The sequence below is a fragment of the Columba livia genome, chromosome 8 (assembly GCF_036013475.1).
Source record: "Columba livia isolate bColLiv1 breed racing homer chromosome 8, bColLiv1.pat.W.v2, whole genome shotgun sequence".
NCBI classification, from domain to species: domain Eukaryota; kingdom Metazoa; phylum Chordata; class Aves; order Columbiformes; family Columbidae; genus Columba; species Columba livia.
In genome coordinates, this window is record NC_088609.1 from 24,976,827 (window position 1) to 24,993,528 (window position 16,702).

The 16,702-nt window shown below is 35.2% G+C and overlaps 1 protein-coding gene across 8 annotated transcripts in view; it reads left to right on the plus strand.

The window, feature by feature from the left end:
* HFM1 (helicase for meiosis 1) overlaps positions 1–16,702 on the plus strand; it is a 44,064-nt gene that overhangs the window by 3,922 nt on the left and 23,440 nt on the right. For 7 of the 8 annotated variants that reach the window (XR_010474368.1, XR_010474369.1, XR_010474370.1 and 4 more), the window contains exons 5-19: positions 865–1,186; positions 1,943–2,208; positions 3,726–3,773; positions 5,305–5,375; positions 7,017–7,149; positions 9,135–9,286; positions 9,640–9,717; positions 9,848–10,009; positions 10,446–10,646; positions 10,731–10,819; positions 11,747–11,790; positions 11,882–11,983; positions 13,942–14,087; positions 15,562–15,656; positions 16,413–16,546. Coding sequence is in view for 5 of the 8 variants with exons in the window: in XM_065072613.1 (XP_064928685.1) it covers positions 865–1,186; positions 1,943–2,208; positions 3,726–3,773; positions 5,305–5,375; positions 7,017–7,149; positions 9,135–9,286; positions 9,640–9,717; positions 9,848–10,009; positions 10,446–10,646; positions 10,731–10,819; positions 11,747–11,790; positions 11,882–11,983; positions 13,942–14,087; positions 15,562–15,656; positions 16,413–16,546 (2,043 nt within the window). In the remaining 3 variants the exon portion in view is untranslated. The remainder of the gene's footprint in view (positions 1–864; positions 1,187–1,942; positions 2,209–3,725; positions 3,774–5,304; positions 5,376–7,016; positions 7,150–9,134; positions 9,287–9,639; positions 9,718–9,847; positions 10,010–10,445; positions 10,647–10,730; positions 10,820–11,746; positions 11,791–11,881; positions 11,984–13,941; positions 14,088–15,561; positions 15,657–16,412; positions 16,547–16,702) is intronic. The other variant, XM_065072615.1, reaches the window with a different exon arrangement.

Below are 16,702 nucleotides of genomic sequence, written 5' to 3' on the forward strand. Positions count from 1 at the left end.
CATCTAGACATTCAGGATCACCTTAAGAAAATTTATTCTAAAGAATTTGGTTACTTTGTCAACTAGATTTCTGAATTTCTTAGCTGCTGTGCTGATTTATGATATTCTTTATTTAGGCATTATGTTGTTAAGACAGAAGGGGTTTTTATACTTTATCCAAGAGCAATTCAGTGCTGAAACACTCATTCAAATAAGCTGCCTGGTGTTTGTAAAATTAGAACCGTTGAGGTTATGTCACAAACAGGCCATTGTAATTTTAAGTTTCTAGATGGATAACACTGAAATGAATAGTCTGCACAATAGACCTCTTTCGTAATCTTCTTACATTCAGTTGCTTATTTCTGCTTTTGCCTTCCTTTTGCTGACAGCAATGCTGGTATGGTCAGACAGATCAGGTCACCAACTAACCCTGCAAAATATGATAATTAACCAAGATGACTATGAAACCAGCCTGTCACTGACATCATTACAAATTTTGACTGTTGAGATTGCAGGGTTGATCTCACAGCTGTTTGTAGTAGGAACTTCAAGCTTGGTCATCGTGTAATGGTTTTAAAAATATGGTCTTTATTGTGAGACAAAGTGAAGAGTTTCTATCTTACAAACTACTTTGTAGTTCTGAGGAATAGTTTAGCTCCATTACTTTTGTTTGGGAAGCATAGAAAGTGACCCTATTTTTATAACCTTTTAATTGACAAGAGATGCATTGCATTCATCAGCATAAGTCATAAAATAGGCACTAATGTTCTTGTAATAAGTTAGAAGTATCACTTCGTGTAATTGATGTGAACTTGGCTGATTCTATGTGGAAGATATTTAATAAAATGACTATGAATAGGAATATGAATATTTATTGTTTTGTAGGAGGGAGAAAGCACCAGAAGTTTATACAACAATGTAAGAGTAACACTGAGGAAGTAAATGATAAATCACCAGGCCCTCTTCATGTTGGAATAGCTTCTGAAAAAGAAGTGCTCCAATTAAGCACAGGAGAAAGAGAGAAGATTAGTTTTCCTCATGAAAGTCTGAAAATGGTTTCATTGTTTCTCTCTTCTGACCAAGAAAAATCTAAAATAGGAACAGGGGTTTCTCATCAACCTGGTGCAAATTTTTCACAAAATAAGCTATTAAGTAATTTTCCAGAAAACAGTGATGATGAGAGTGCCCATTCAACATTCAGAAGAAGGTACGTGTCTAGTAAATTCTGATTTTTTATCAACTCTCAGAATCATATTATTTTGGATACATTTGTTAAAGTGCAGAGTTTTGGATCATTCAATTGAAGGTACTTTACCAGTGCTCCAGACACAAATTATTTTCAGTATAAGAAAAAAGATGTTTTCTTTCGGCAATATTTTAGTACTGTAATTAAATATGTCCTGAACTCAGCCTCTGAAAACAGTAAGGAATAATGTTGCTTTAATTTTAAATAAATTGTTAAATAAAAAAGGGGTTTCAAAATACTATTTTGAGTTCTTTATCCACATGGTAACGAGCAAGAAGGCCAAGATCACTTGCTTTTCAGAGCTGAGGTCAGCCAGCCAGGAATACCTGGAGCAGTTCTCAACATTATTTCAGTGCGGCCTGGAAGGAGAGATTTACAGATAGACTCCTCTTCTATGCCCAGCTCTTCTCATTCCTCAGAACTTGTATGGTTCTATTGCTTTTAATTATGCAGAACATGACAGGCTGCTATTGGAAACCAGAGCCCATCTGGACAGGCAGTTTATTCTTTCAGGTTCTTTCTGGAATGAAAGTAAAGTTAAAATGTATCTTGAAAGTAGTCTTCAGGTAGAAAAGTGTCAGATGAAGTTGGATGCAAAGTTTTCTGATGATTGTGTCTTGCTAGTTCTGCTTCTAATGCAAACATACATATATTTCAAGTATTATAGAAACTGTGTAACATTTCAACAAATTAATTAAAATCTTGGATCTTTTGCAGCTTATTTAAAGCATCTCGTTATATGTACAAAAATACAGAATTTAAAGATAGGTCTGTGGAGGTCAAAGAAATTGATACTTACTTAAATACAAGTGAAAACATGAAAGAAGTGAGAAAAGAAGATTTATGGAGAAATAATCATAATTCTCCAGTAACTAAAGCCTCAGATTTTACTCTTCATAGGGTAAATAATGGGGACATTGCATTTAAAAATGGAATTAAAATGGAATCATTTTCTAATGCTTCAGAGATTCTGGATATAACAGGTAATTATTGTTGCTCTCTTTCAAGAATAGTAGTCAACTGTCTGTCTTTGGTATATAATAATAATGTATATCCGTGGTCTGAGGTAGAGCGACAAACATTTTCCCACCGGCTCGAGGTGATACATTGCAATTCTATGGAACTTAATTGCATTGCTGTTTATGAGCTGTGTAAACAATTTATAAAGAGAGACATATTTGCAAAAGGGCCAAGTCGTGTAAACCTTTTCAAAAGTTTCACTTTGGATCAGTTCCCTAAACAATTTGAAAAAGAGCAGCCTTGTCCCTTAATGTGATGATAGATAGTCTCATCTTCATTTGAAATCAGAAACTGAAAAGGCAATGTTTATTTGTGATGTGGCTCATACTTGCATCTTTGTAGAAATAGATTTTTAAATAGGAAAAATCTGGAAAATTTAGAAAAGTGCTGAAAAATTGATGAAATTATAAAATACTTGTTTTATAAATTATTTTTGTGTTTGTATGGGGGTTTTTTGTTTTGTTTTTTAATACATGTGGCTTATTCCTAGGTTTCAAGCTTTTTGTGGCAGGGACTCATTACATCTGTGGAGTGTATAATACGTTGTGTACCTGGCTAACTGCTGCAGAAATGCAGAATAGAAAAATAGTTGTAGCAGAAAATTGTAGGGCAGAGCTGTGGCTTAGGATGAGATTTGGGGACTGGTCAGGAATGGAATTCCAATTGCCTTCTGAGCAACAGTGCCTAGATTTGTGGATGAGGGGAGAGCAGTGGACATTGTTGGTTTTTTTTTACTTCAGCAAGGCTTTTAATCAAATAATAGAATGGCTGTGAAACACTATCTTCCATGACATGCTTATATCCAAGTTAGGATATCAGAAATGGATGGACAACTGCATGGGTAAAAAAATGATTGGATAGTCAAGCTCAGAGGGTGGTGGTTAATGGGTCACACTGCCCACATGCCCACCACAGGCAGAGTACTGCAGCGGTCTGTCCTGGAGGAGGGGGCTGCTAGGGATCTAATGAAATTCAGCAGGAATGAATGCAAAGTCCTGCCCTGGGGAAGGAGGAGAACCCCTGGGGTTCCCCTGGGATGGACTGATGGGGGGGCAGCCCTGCAGAAAAGTTCCTGGGTGCTGGCAAACAGCTCACTGAATGTGAGTAATGAAGGCCCACAGCATCCTAGGCTTTGTTAACAGGAACAAAGCCAGAAAGTTGAGGGAAATTATCATCTCCACCTTCTTGGCACTTTTGAGACCACATCTACATACTGCACCAGGTTTTGAGCCTCTGGTACACGCAAGACATCCTTAAACTGGAGTGAGTTCAGCAAAGATGGTCCACCAAGATGGTCTTTTCAAATGATGAGCTGGTGACCTCCCTGTCATATCCTGTCAGCTCCTTTTGTATCACCTGGACCTTCTTGTAGCCTTGCAGCTCCTTACAAAACACATAGCTTGGGGTCAGAATGATATTTTCATGTTTATTGGTTGAAAATAAACCTGGTTTTATAAATTTACTACTTTTATTTCTTTAGGAACTACAGGAAGAAAATTGGAAAGTTTGAGGGCTGTTACAGAAATACGTATCCTTGTATTTGCTGTATCTGGTTTGATGATTTTATTACAATGTTTTTACATTTACAAAATTACAGTGTTTAATTTTTAGCCATAAGAACTCATGCACTACGCCATAATAGTTATGATTTGTAACACTATGCTGGGAACCAAATGATGAATATGTATTTACCTTTTGGACTTCCAAAGCTAGAATGAAAATAAGACAACTTACAGATCATTCATTACTAAGCAAATTTATTCTTATTTCAAACATTCAAATTTTATCCTCAAAACTGTTTATTTTTAAAATGTAAAATTTTTAGTTTGCATAATATGTATTTCAGGCCAGATTTTATATGCAAAGACACATATACACATATATCCCTATTCACTTTATATAAAGAAAAAGTGAGTTAGTATTTAGGCATGTTAAGAAAACTGAATCTTACTTTTTGTCTCAATTTATCAGGAGAAAATAAATTTCACATATCCCTTATAGATCAGTGTTTATGTTGTAGTGTTCATACAATATATTTCCATTCTTTAAGCAGATTTTACAATCATTTTCTTTCTTCTTGTCCCTGCATTGAACCCATAACATAATTAACCATCCATCTATATCTGTCAAACCTTTTATTTGCCTGTTTTAACACTTTTTTCCCAATATTTTATTTCGAATAATCTGTCAGATATTAGGTTAAATAACAGGAAGAGGAAATGTCTAAATTTAGGCAAGTAAAATTCGTGTGGATAGCTTTCAGGAGTGTCATAGTTTCCAAAAGGAATAAGGACTTAGTTGTTCTGAGGCCTCAGCAGTTCATTGTCCCTGTTTCTGTTGGTGTTATGTCTGACCGCGTGTGCACCCTGATCACGTGGTTACCATTACTCCACTTGAGTGGCTTCAATGGAAGTCCAGACAAGGGTCAACTCACTCATTTGGATATATAATGTAACAATACTCTACTATTACTCATATTTTAGATTAGAATGTAGTTGTCTGAAGAATACACAATATTGGCAATTGAAAATATCTTTATTGTCAGCACTAAGAGATCGTAGGTGAATTTCTTGGCTACTGTTAATGACTAAATATGCAATATTGTGCTAATGTGCGTTGTATTACAAGTATAAAGTGACTTGTATAAAGTGACTGTTGACACTTTAGATATGCTGACAGTAGTGCTCTGCTTGCTCTTCTATTTGGTTTGCAGTGTAGAATAAAGGTTTTGTCCTTTGCAGTTTCACGTTCCATAATTTTATGTCATTCCATGGAGCCTGCACCAGGGAAGAGGTTCTTGATTATTGGTAATAATACTGGGACCTCTCAAACAGGTAGTGGGTTTTTTGGTGAAGAAGATACAGCATATCAAGAATATAAATAAAGCTACTGAATAGTTTAATAGGTTACTTTTTGCTAATTTTTTTACAAGCCCGTATCGGTGTAAGATTGTGTGTTTTAAGCTTGCATATAAATTACAAGAAAGAGATGCATTTACAGTTCTAAAATAAATTTTATAATTTTCACTTGATTGTTTTCATTTCCTTAACGCTGTCAAGCAACCCAATTTAGAAGTATTTTTAAGGAGTTCCCGTATTTTAACTATGCACAGTCTAAAGCTTTGGATGATGTAAGTATGAAACGTTAGTTGCAGCTGCAAGGAGTACTTTGTAGATAAATTTAAATGGTACTTTGATATTCAGAACTGAAAAGGGTTTAGAAAATCGTAGTATATCTAGATCCTCTTCCTGGAATAGTTGAGCGGAGTTATACTTAGCTGGGAGAAGAGACCAGAACTTATTTTTAAAATGTTTTCTCAGTTTTAAATAAATTTGTGTGAAGATGTGAATTGCATGCATATTTATGGCTACAGATTAGTAATACTTTTTAGTGATTTTCACAGGGAGATTAAAAAAAGCAGAACTTTGGAGAAGGTTGACCTTTTGGAGAAGTGATGTTTGTCTGTACCCTTTTTATCAGCTATGCTCTTTCTTTAAACCTCAAAACTTATTTTGAAAGCAACCAATTTAAGAAAGATTTTTTTATAGATATTTCAGAGAGGAGATACAGGTTCCATCAGAGTCTTCAACACAGCATTTGAGATTTTTATTCAACTCTAGGGGAAATGCCAGTGTCATTCACAAACACTTCTAAACATGTTTTTAAAGCTACTTTGGATGTTGCAGATGTTTTTTTAAAAATTTCTTAGCCACTAAGTAAAGTTTTACTAAGAGAAAAATTTAAGAATGGTACAATTTCTCTGATTCACAGTTAATGTTACAACAGATTATATAGCAAAAATCAGGGAAAATTTTGTATTCATACAGCATTCATATTTCATTGATTTTTGTGAGCATTGGAAAACTGGGAATGGTAGATGAAGAACACAGGTAATTCCTGCAACTGCTCAGCAGGTACTGCCAGTGTCAGTCATTGCAACAATTCTTTATAAATCAAGTACTAGGTGATTCCCATTCATCCTTGTGAGCTTCTAACAGTCATAGAATAGTTTTAAAACATGAACAGCTAGCCAGAAAGGACACAAGAATGAGAATAGTATAATCCATCAGGAGTTGGGAGGGAAAGAGGGAAATGAAGCTGCACGGAGTGTGCTGCGTGTAGGGAGTATAGGTGAGTGACACTGCGGAAGAGGAAGGAGGAGGGCAGAGTCAACCTGGCCAGAGAAGCATGAGGGAACCCAAGATGGGCATACCTGGCTTCTGAGATAGAGGAGGAGGGAGTGTCAGGGAAGGGAGGGAGGAAGGAAGCACGGTCATGCAAAACCTACTTTTGTCATTATTGAAAACTTAACATTGTTCTGTTAAAATGATATGTATTCAACAATGTTGGAATTTTGAATGCAGATTGAATTACAGAAGGAAAACAAATTGCACTTTCAATTTCAGCCTGTCATGTTTGTGATGAGCCTATGTTTGATTGCAGTTGGACATTGGCAGTGATTCTGTATTAATGTCATCTAAGGCTAGACACTGGGGTTTTTGTTTGTCAAAAAATTATGAACTTCATTACACAATAACCTTAGATGAACAGTGTCTCATTTACATTTCTGTGGCAGATGTGTAGCAGAAGATGATATTTCTTTTGCTGTGACTTAAATTTCATTTCTAATACAAAATCTTTTAGAGGACTACATATATTATTGTAATAATAATTTCCTTGTGTCATTTTCCCCTAGCAGTCCTTTTGGAATGTATGAACTATGTACAATGTGTCGCTGTGTTGTATTTACTACTTTGGAATTCTTTCCTAGCTTCTTTATACAGACAGGAATTTTGTGATTTGTGCTCCAACTGGCTCTGGAAAAACTGTAATGTTTGAGCTAGCTATTACCAGATTACTCATGGAAGCCCCACTGCCTTGGATAAATATTAAAGTTGTTTACAGTAAGTATTATGCAGCTTTAAATGTTTTGGTGACAGCAGTAGAAAATGTCATTCTGTAAATGTGGAACTCTGGAGCAATTGCTTTAATAATATTGAAATTAAATATGTTAAGAAATTGTGACCTACCTCATTCTTTAAGAAGTCGTTTCTTTTAGGGTTTGTTTATTTGTGGTGCTGTTTTAGCTATTATTAGTATTTAACAGCACTGTGTAATTGTAGTGTTCAGCATTGCCTATACAAATAAAAATTTAAAAAAATCTCAGTGTTTGTCCTTTAAGAACACAAGATGTACATGGAAGGGGGAGGGAAGCGGAAGCAATGAAAACTCAAAATCTCAGTGGCAGAGCCAGAAATCATGCACTATCTTTTATATGCCTTTCTGTTGCTCTGAGGATCAAATTTTCCAATATTCACTTACCTGGCATGTTCTTGTGCTGTTGCTTTCTGTCTACTAGTTCAGAGGGAAAAGAGCTGTGATTTAAATTAGTTTAATGGATCTTTATAGGAATTCATGGGAATACTTGAAGATGGTCGCAGCTATTACACTTTTTTTTTCTTTCCCTCCTGTAGAATTGAGTTCATATCATGTAAATCAGATTAAATTGGTGGCTTCGTCCAAGTTTTAATTAATTCGTACAGTGATATATTTGTCAGTCTTGCTATTAATGGTTAATCTTTATATTTACACGAGTTTCAGCCTATTTGTTTTCTTTTTATTCCAGTGTGTACTAATCCTTACAATAACGCTAGCGTTGGTTTAGAGTTTACTGTGTAACGTAAACAGATCTTGGTTATGAACAGGCATGTCAGCAGACTGAAGTGGAGCATTTCAGTATACTGTAGCGTTTTTGATTGCCATGGTAGAATTGATGCAGTTTGGCTGGTTGGAACTTTCAGTAAGGAAGCAGTTACCTGCTGGTGGAATTCGATCTGCTGACATTTACAGGTTCGACAACGATGGAGAAGGAGACATCAGTTTTCCAGATGTTGGAAGAGTGGTGTTAATCAGCTTTAGGACATGCTTAGGAATGGTGACTGAAGCTCCAGGAGCAATCACTAGCTTCTTGCGTTCCTGCATAGTGAAATATTGTTACTTCTGCAATTTTGTGAATTACTTGCTGGCAGGTCAATCAGTTTTCTAGAGCTAGTGATTCCAATGACATTATAGACTACTGATACACGTACAAGATTTTACAACTCTTTCTGAAACAGAGGTGCTGTTTTCAGATCATGTGTAGACTTTTTGTTTCACTTAAATCACTGCATTTCCCACATAGATCACCCATCCAATAGAGACTTAAATGTGTTGCTAGTATCAGTCCTTGTAGAGAATTACTTCTGATTTCTAGAAATCAACCCCCATCTGCAAAAGTATAGTATGTATCCTCCGGATATTCATGAGGACCATCATCAGAACTGCTACCTGCCATGTTAGCTGCTCAGTATGATCATGACTAAACTTAATTGTAAATTTGGTTTAGATCGATATGGGGTTCTTCTGGTATTGTCTCTCTTGCTTGTGGATGGTTTCTCATTTTTAACCCCTTTTCTCTCTGAATACAGAGTGCTCAAATAATTCTCAACTGGAAAAAGGTTGGTATTTGTAAGATCTTCCATTAGAAAAGGTGTGATTCCTGTGGTTTCTTCTGTCTGTGAGAAAAAAATTTGATAGCTGAATGATTGTTTCCATGTGGGACCGAGGGAAAAATCAGGATTAAGAGAGGGCATAAATAACCTTAATTGAAGGTTCCTGTTTGTGAAAGGGAAAAACTGGAGCCCAAAGCTGAACATTGATCCATGCACATGGCATAGGATAATAGGATACTAACACCAGTTACAAATTTTATGTTTCTGGGAGCAAAGATGAAAATTAGGGAAATTAAATTAAAGAAGGCATCTTAAACATTTATGCAATTAGCATCTTTAGCAATACAGTTGAAGATTTGGGTTTCCTGATATAACTGATTATTTTGTGTTATTTTTAGTGGCACCAATAAAAGCTCTATGCAGTCAGCGTTTCGATGATTGGAAAGAAAAATTTGGACCTATAGGACTCAGCTGCAAGGAGCTGACAGGAGATACAGTGATGGATGATTTATTTGAAATACATCATGCTGATATTATTATTACTACACCTGTAGGTTTCAGTCCCAATTCTTACAAAACCTAGAATAAGCAGACATTAGTAGTCTACTAATTTTGTGCTACTAGGACTGCTCCTTTTTTGTGGTAATAAGTAGTAATTTTATGATCATTAGGCTTCCCTTCATACTGCTGTGCGTACTGTTAATTCATATAAACAACAGTTAGTAATATAATCGTGCCAGATGAAACATAAATGGCATTAGCTTGAATTATTTAAACTGATGTTATTTAAAGAGTTATTAAAGTTTAGGCATGTCTTCCCATACTGTATTCTGGCATGTGTTGGCCTTTGAAACATCTTTCACTTTCTGTTGTTTTGTTGCTTTGTGGTTTTTTTTCTCCTAGGAAAAATGGGATAGCATGACTAGAAGGTGGAGGGACAACTCTATAGTCCAGCTTGTACGACTATTTCTCATTGATGAAGTAAGAAAATTAATGTTTTATATGCACTGGTTTTGTTCTTGAAGATAAAAGAAAACTTAGAAAATATAACATTTATTTAATACATATAGATTGGAGAAATATTTAGCAAATCTTTAAAAATTCCTAATAGGTACATGTTATAAAGGATGAAGGCCGTGGTGCAACATTAGAAGTTGTAGTTAGTCGGATGAAGACTGTTCAGTCTTCTCTTTGGCGTCTTTTAGAGAATCATGACACCGTTCCTCCCTTGAGATTTGTAGCTGTTTCTGCAACAATCCCAAACGCTGAAGATGTAAGATTTAAATTTTAACTCTATTTTAATTAATGTAGTTGTATTTTATAAAATTTACTTGACTGGTGTTTTCCCTGTGATAACAAAGTTGTCATTTTGAAGCTGTCAACCTAAGCCAACTGTCAGGTTGATGTTCATGTAGCAAATTACCTACAGCCATATGAAAGTATTGGCCAAGGATGGACATGCTTCAATTTTAGATTGCTGTTTGTGATTTTTGTCTCAGTACAAATCAGAACAGACTTGAAATTTCAGTCTGAATTACATTGGTCCTGTAGAAAGCAGAACTTCACATGTGATTTTAATGATAAAAGCAATGTCAGATGTGTTAATAGTTTACATGTGACAAAAGCCAAGTTAATTATTGTGTGATGCAGTTAGAGAGTGATTAAAAGCATGAATTTATCATTTCCCTTTCTATTTTTCTTTTTTAAAGATTGCAGAATGGCTTTCAGATAGTAAGACGCCTGCTGTATGTCTGAAAATAGATGAGGATCAACGACCAGTGAAGCTACGTAAAATTGTTCTTGGTTTTCCTTGCAGTGACAATCAGACAGAATTCAAATTTGACTTAACTCTTAACTACAAGATAGCGAGTATTATACAAACATACTCGGAACAAAAACCAGCACTTGTGGTACAGCAGCTTTTTTTTTCCTCACATTCAAAATGATTTATTTCTTGAAAGTGTTATTGCAAAAAAATATTTTCTTATTTATAGTTTTGTGCCACAAGAAAAGGAGTACAGCAGGCTGCTTCTGTTCTTGCAAAAGATGCTAAGTTTCTACTGAGTATAGAACAGAAACAAAGGTATTTTATATTTGAGTTGTTAATAAGTGTTTGTGTATTTCAGTAAACCTGCAACATCTGTGAAGAAAGCTGTCAAGCTAAATACAGTTTCTAGCAGGGGAGTGTCTGCAACAAAATCATTATCACAGTTGACATTCTTTTTGATAAAATGGCACTCTTCTTGGGAAGTTCTATTTGCTTCTCAGATTTTTAGGGTACTTTTCACAACAATTAAGTTGTTTCTGAAAGCTGCTTTTTAAACATACAGATATTAATACCTATCGACCTGTAAGGCCGTATAGTGCAAAGACTAAGCATATGAACAGTTCAATTGGATGTGGTCTTACTGGTGTTTTAGGTTAAGCCAGAAGTCTTTGCATTATGAGATACCTTTAATAAATGCTGCCCTCACCCATATTAATTATGTACTTCTGGTTTGCTTAGTCATAGCAGCTGCAGAAGCTACTTCCTGATTGGGATCTCTAACATGGTCGTCTTTGCTTTACGTGAACAACACATACATTGTAGGTCATGCCGTGAAAAGATGACTGGGTTGGAGAGGCTGCAACAGCTGCCCCAGAGACTCAGCTTGATTGCTTTGAAAAGATGGGAAAGGTGGCAGTTGAAAATATACAAAATATACATTATTATGTATATTTTAGAAGTTGTTTTAAGACTATGTCCCTTTAATAATCAAACATAGTTGAAAACTAAGAACATCTTTAAAAGTGCAAATGCAGTAGAACCATGGAAAAGTATGTAAAAAATGTACATGTCAAGGAATACATCTTAGAGTCTCTAGTGAGGTAATTGTGTATCTAGTTTCATGTGAAGCTTTATTTTTGCATTTTAAAAACATAGTTACATCTTTGTATATTCCACTTATATTAGTGAATTGGATGATTTTTGAAGTATTCTTCTCTTTTTTGTGTGGTGTGCATTGCATAGACTACAGATGTCTGCAAATTCATTGAAAGATGCCAAACTGAGAGGTAAATATAACCTACTACTTCTCTGCTCTGTGAATGAATACTTGCTTGAGTATACTTAGTCAAGTGATGGATATAATTATGTCATTTTCAGATCTTTTACTGTATGGTGTCGCTTATCATCATGCGGGTATGGAGGTATCTGACAGAAAAATAATTGAAGGAGCTTTTACTGTAGGAGACTTACCAGTACTTTGTAAGTAAATTTAACTTTGAAAGTCAAAATGTTGTTAATGTATTCTGAGAAGATTGCAGTTTGGAAGTGGTAATATCTTATGATTCTATAGTTTGTTTAATCTTTGGAATTATTTTCTGAAAGCTAGATAAAGATGTGTTTGTGTTCCATGTGCACTTTTACCCTGTGAATACATATGCACTGGTATCAAAGACCATGGAACTTTTCTTCTTTTCAGCATACAGGGAGGTCATCCTCCCTCATATGGCTGTACAGGTCTGGCCATTTTAATTTCCTTTTCATAGCACTGAGCCATCCTCTTGAGGTGGAACTCTGCTAGTGTGTCTTCACATGATACTTTCTTTGTGTCCTTTGCAGCAGTGGCTTCCCTGGGGGTAATCTTTTGCATTTATGCTTAGATAGGCATGATACTGTTTTCAAACTCTCATGCAAGGTGCTTTGAAGGCTGGGGAGGTTCCTAAGAAATACACTGTCCGCTGTTATCTGAATTTGGAAGATATCTGTTTGAGACATGATGGTCTCATCTCATCTAGACTTTCTTTTTCTGTAAAAACAATTCAGACCCTATGGGGAATTGTGTGTGTGGTTCATGTACAACACTGAAAGATTCATGGATCTTTTCTTTCCTGTACAGTGGTCATGACTCTCTTTGAAAATTTTAGGTAGATGCCCTTACTTTGATCTGGCAGCCTTGCTAGTGTTACAATGTCCATGGTAGTAAAATGTCTGTATATCACTGTAGACTACTCTGCTTTGCTCGCCTGGTGCACTGTGTATGGCTTTGCCAACTGCAGTGCCAGTTCTGAAATCTCAGGAGACAGTGGTTCTACAGTTGCTCTTTGCAAAGATAACTTTGAGACGCTGTGTCACAGCTAAGCACAATGTGAATCTGCATATGGACTACTACTGAAAGAGTGCAAACTTGCGTATTTGTATGAATATTTCAGAATCATCTGAGGTACTAGAATTACATTTCTACAACTGAGAGGAAACTGAAAGAGTAAGGGGAATATTCCACTTTCTATGTCCGTGAGCATGATGGGGATAGGGTTTTAACACACCTTTCACAGATATTGCAGAGGGGAAAAGTTCTTTGGTCTTGCAATGTATGCGTACTCACAAGCATGTGTGTATATATGTATAGATACATATACATAGACTGAAGCTCTAATTGCACTGGTAAGTAACCTTTCTTTGCAACTTTTTTATGGTTGTTTTGCTTTGACAAATTTCCCATTTTGCATACCATCATAATATGAAAACCAATACTGTTCTAACAAGATGGTATGGTTATGCCTTTAGATTGAGTTTGTCTTTCCTGATGCACCTATAATTACTAATTTCAGTTCTTCTTTCATTAAAAAAAGATCTCGAAAATTCATTAATATTTTATTTTCCTGGTGAAATAGTTATGTCAGTTGGCCTGTATAGCTGGCTTTCCATGTTCAGTTCCTGCCACCCTATATATTTGTTAAAGAAAGTGAATAAGAAAACATGAGTGTGAGATAATCTGTCACAAACTTGACTGGTGTTTTCCCTGTGAGCATGTGTATTGGTAAAGTATTGTGATAGTGTTGGTGGTGATTCTGATTTGTTACCATGGTTATAAACAATGCTAATGACTGGTGATTAAAAAAAAAAATCAAATATATTGATGAGTACAAAGCTGAAGTCATGGCTGTATTCAAATATCAATGAAGAAATATGAATAATGTTTCTTCAGTGTGTATGTTGTATTGAAGATGGATTGTATTCTGGATTATCTCCAGATGTTACGGAATGTATGCAAATACATATCTGTAATCTACATCTAATCCTTTTGTGGTACAGAACACCCACTGACTTCACTAGAAAATAAGAGCTCTTAGGAATCAAGAGCTTATTTGTTGCTTGTTTAATGTTTGCCAGACATTTCAGTGGTGTTCATCTTGCAATCAGTATACTTTAATCTAATGTAGTTACTACTAGCACCCTAGCAATGGGAGTCAATCTACCTGCACATCTGGTGGTTATAAAATCCACGATGCACTATGTTGGAGGAGTGTTCCAAGAGTACAGTGAAACTGATATTCTGCAAATGATTGGGAGAGCAGGAAGGCCTCAAGTAAGTTAATGCTATATTATATTGATACTATCTATAGGCAGATCAGTAGAAAGTATTCTTGGCATAGAATCTACAATGCCAAAAATTTTACTGCAGCATTTGGGTTTTAAAGGGTGTTATTTATAGTTAAATTATTCCTGAGTAACTTCTTAACTGAGAAAAAAAATCTGTTTGCTTTTGTATTGTCCACTAAAAAGTATTCCTTCACCTTGCTGTGGAAAAAGATCTGAAGGTTACTTTTGGGTTATGTAAGGAGTGGGGCTTAGATAAAAAGTAGGAAGCTGGCACACAACTTGTAAATTACATGATAAAAATTCTGGAATATTGACTACTATAGAGAGCAATGTGCTTTTTTTCTCATAACATCAGGACAAGAAAACATCTAATTAAGTTAGAAGTAGAATAGAGGGGGAGGGTCAGAAACATTGTCTTCAAAAAAAGCTACAATTCATTTCCACAAGAGGTTGCCGATGCCAAGAATGTGATGTTTTAAAAAGGGTTGAGACTTTGCTTTGGCTGTAAAAGGGAAGGGGGTAGATTTTAAAATTATTTTAATTATACTTCTTTAAAGTCTCAGAATCATTTATGTTCAATCTTTTAAGTCTTTTTGATTTTTAGAAAGCCTGATATGGGAGATAGGTTACCCCGTGTCTGTCTCCAGAGGCTGCTTGTATTAGCCACTGTGATATATTTTGTATGTGAGAGCATTTCTCTGGACCTAAGATCTAAACTAGTATGGAAATTCCTATATTCCTAACTTTCTTAACATATTTTTTTTCTAGAGATTATAATTCAGTAAGATTTTTAAAGTTGTGACTCAGAATCCTCAGCCATTTTAACTTACTGAGTCAAGACCTAAAATGTTTACCAAGATCTGCCTTTCAGTATTGCATATGCTTTTATGATCTAAAAAAATCAGAAGTCAAGAAACTTCTCATACAAAACCCAATAAATCAATATAACAATATTTTTTTTCCATTACAAACAAAATAATCGAAGTGAGGTGGCTTGAGACTAGATGATGAAGATTATAAAAAATTACTATAAAACCTTGACTATTCATTCAGGACTTTCTAATGTTTGGGGATTACAAATGAGAATTCGTGTCAGTAATTTTCTGTGGTTGTGGTTAGAAATCCAATCCTTAGCTGTGGACCTTGCAAGGAGGTCAATAACAGTTCACATTTGTATTGTTTCTTGACGTGTCTCTGTTATGTGTACATTAACACATACAGGCTGGTGCACAGACCTGCCTGCCAGCAACGGCCGGAATCCTGAGTCCTGCTTGCTACTCAAAGGAGTTAGAATTTGCCTCTTACATTAGAGAGGCCTTGGCATTCAACAGCCATTTCAACAAGGATTTTAAGAGAACAGTTTTCATGGTTTCAACAGATAGGTGATGCATATTTAACTCAAATCGGTTTTTTTTGTGGAGAACTAGAGAGCAGTTTTTGTTTGTGGTTTTATTTTTCAGTTTGATACTACAGCTACAGCAGTTATTATGACTCGTTGGAGTACAAGGGAAAAGTATATACAGATGTTAAATGGTGCTGACATAATAGAGAGCAGGTAACCAAGTATTTTTATAAGACTGGACAGATTAGCAATGTTTCATAGTTTCTACAGAATGTATTTTTTCAGGAGGGTTTTGGGGTGTTTTTTTGGTCTATTTAAAAGAAATTTTTAAAAATATTAAGGAAAATGAAGTCAAGCTATTCAGAATTAAACAGCCTCTGTTTTATCAGCTAAAAACATCCTTAGAACATCTTAATCATAACAAAAAAAAAAGTTGTAGATTCCTGCTGGAAAACTGAAGAGACTGAAATGGTACATATTGCAAAGACAAAAAGCAAGAATTGAACCCAGATCCTGTCTCTGAATTTTTAGATGATAAAGAGTCTGGAAAATAGCAGACTTTGGCATTCACGTGATGTGAACAGAATATCAAGAGAAATATGTAGGAAAGTTAAGACATGAAAGGGTAAACCAGGAATGCACATGTAATTTTGTTAAGGTTCAATTTTTCAAATATATTCAAAATACCAACACTCTACTGTAACTTTTAAATGTATGTAGCTTTGTGTTCTAAATAATTGTGAAACTTTGCAGTTGACAGTTTTTTAAAATTTTTGCTTACTGGACATTAAGCCATAATAAATTAAATTGTTCATTATTTACATATTCTTTACTGTTTTCAGAAAATCATTGTGGCTCTGGGGGAGGGGTTTGTTTTGTTTGTTTGTTTGTTCCCAAAAAAATAGGCTTACCACTTTTTGTGCTACTGATCGGTAAATGTACTTACCTTTTGTTTGTTTGTTTTGATAGCTTGCACAGGCATCTTGTTGAGCACTTAAATGCAGAAATAGTGCTACATACCGTCACAGATGTTACTGTAGCTTTGGAATGGATACGATCAACATTCTTGTATATTAGAGCCTTAAAAAATCCAACTCATTATGGTTTGTTGGTTTTTTGCTTGTTTTGTTTTTATTTGATCTAAATTATGACACTAAAATGTATTAGATCCGTGTTATTTGTTTATTTCATTTTATTAAGGATTATTATTTCATAAGGGGTTGAAAACAAGATGTGTAATATGGTCTGTAATATTTTTA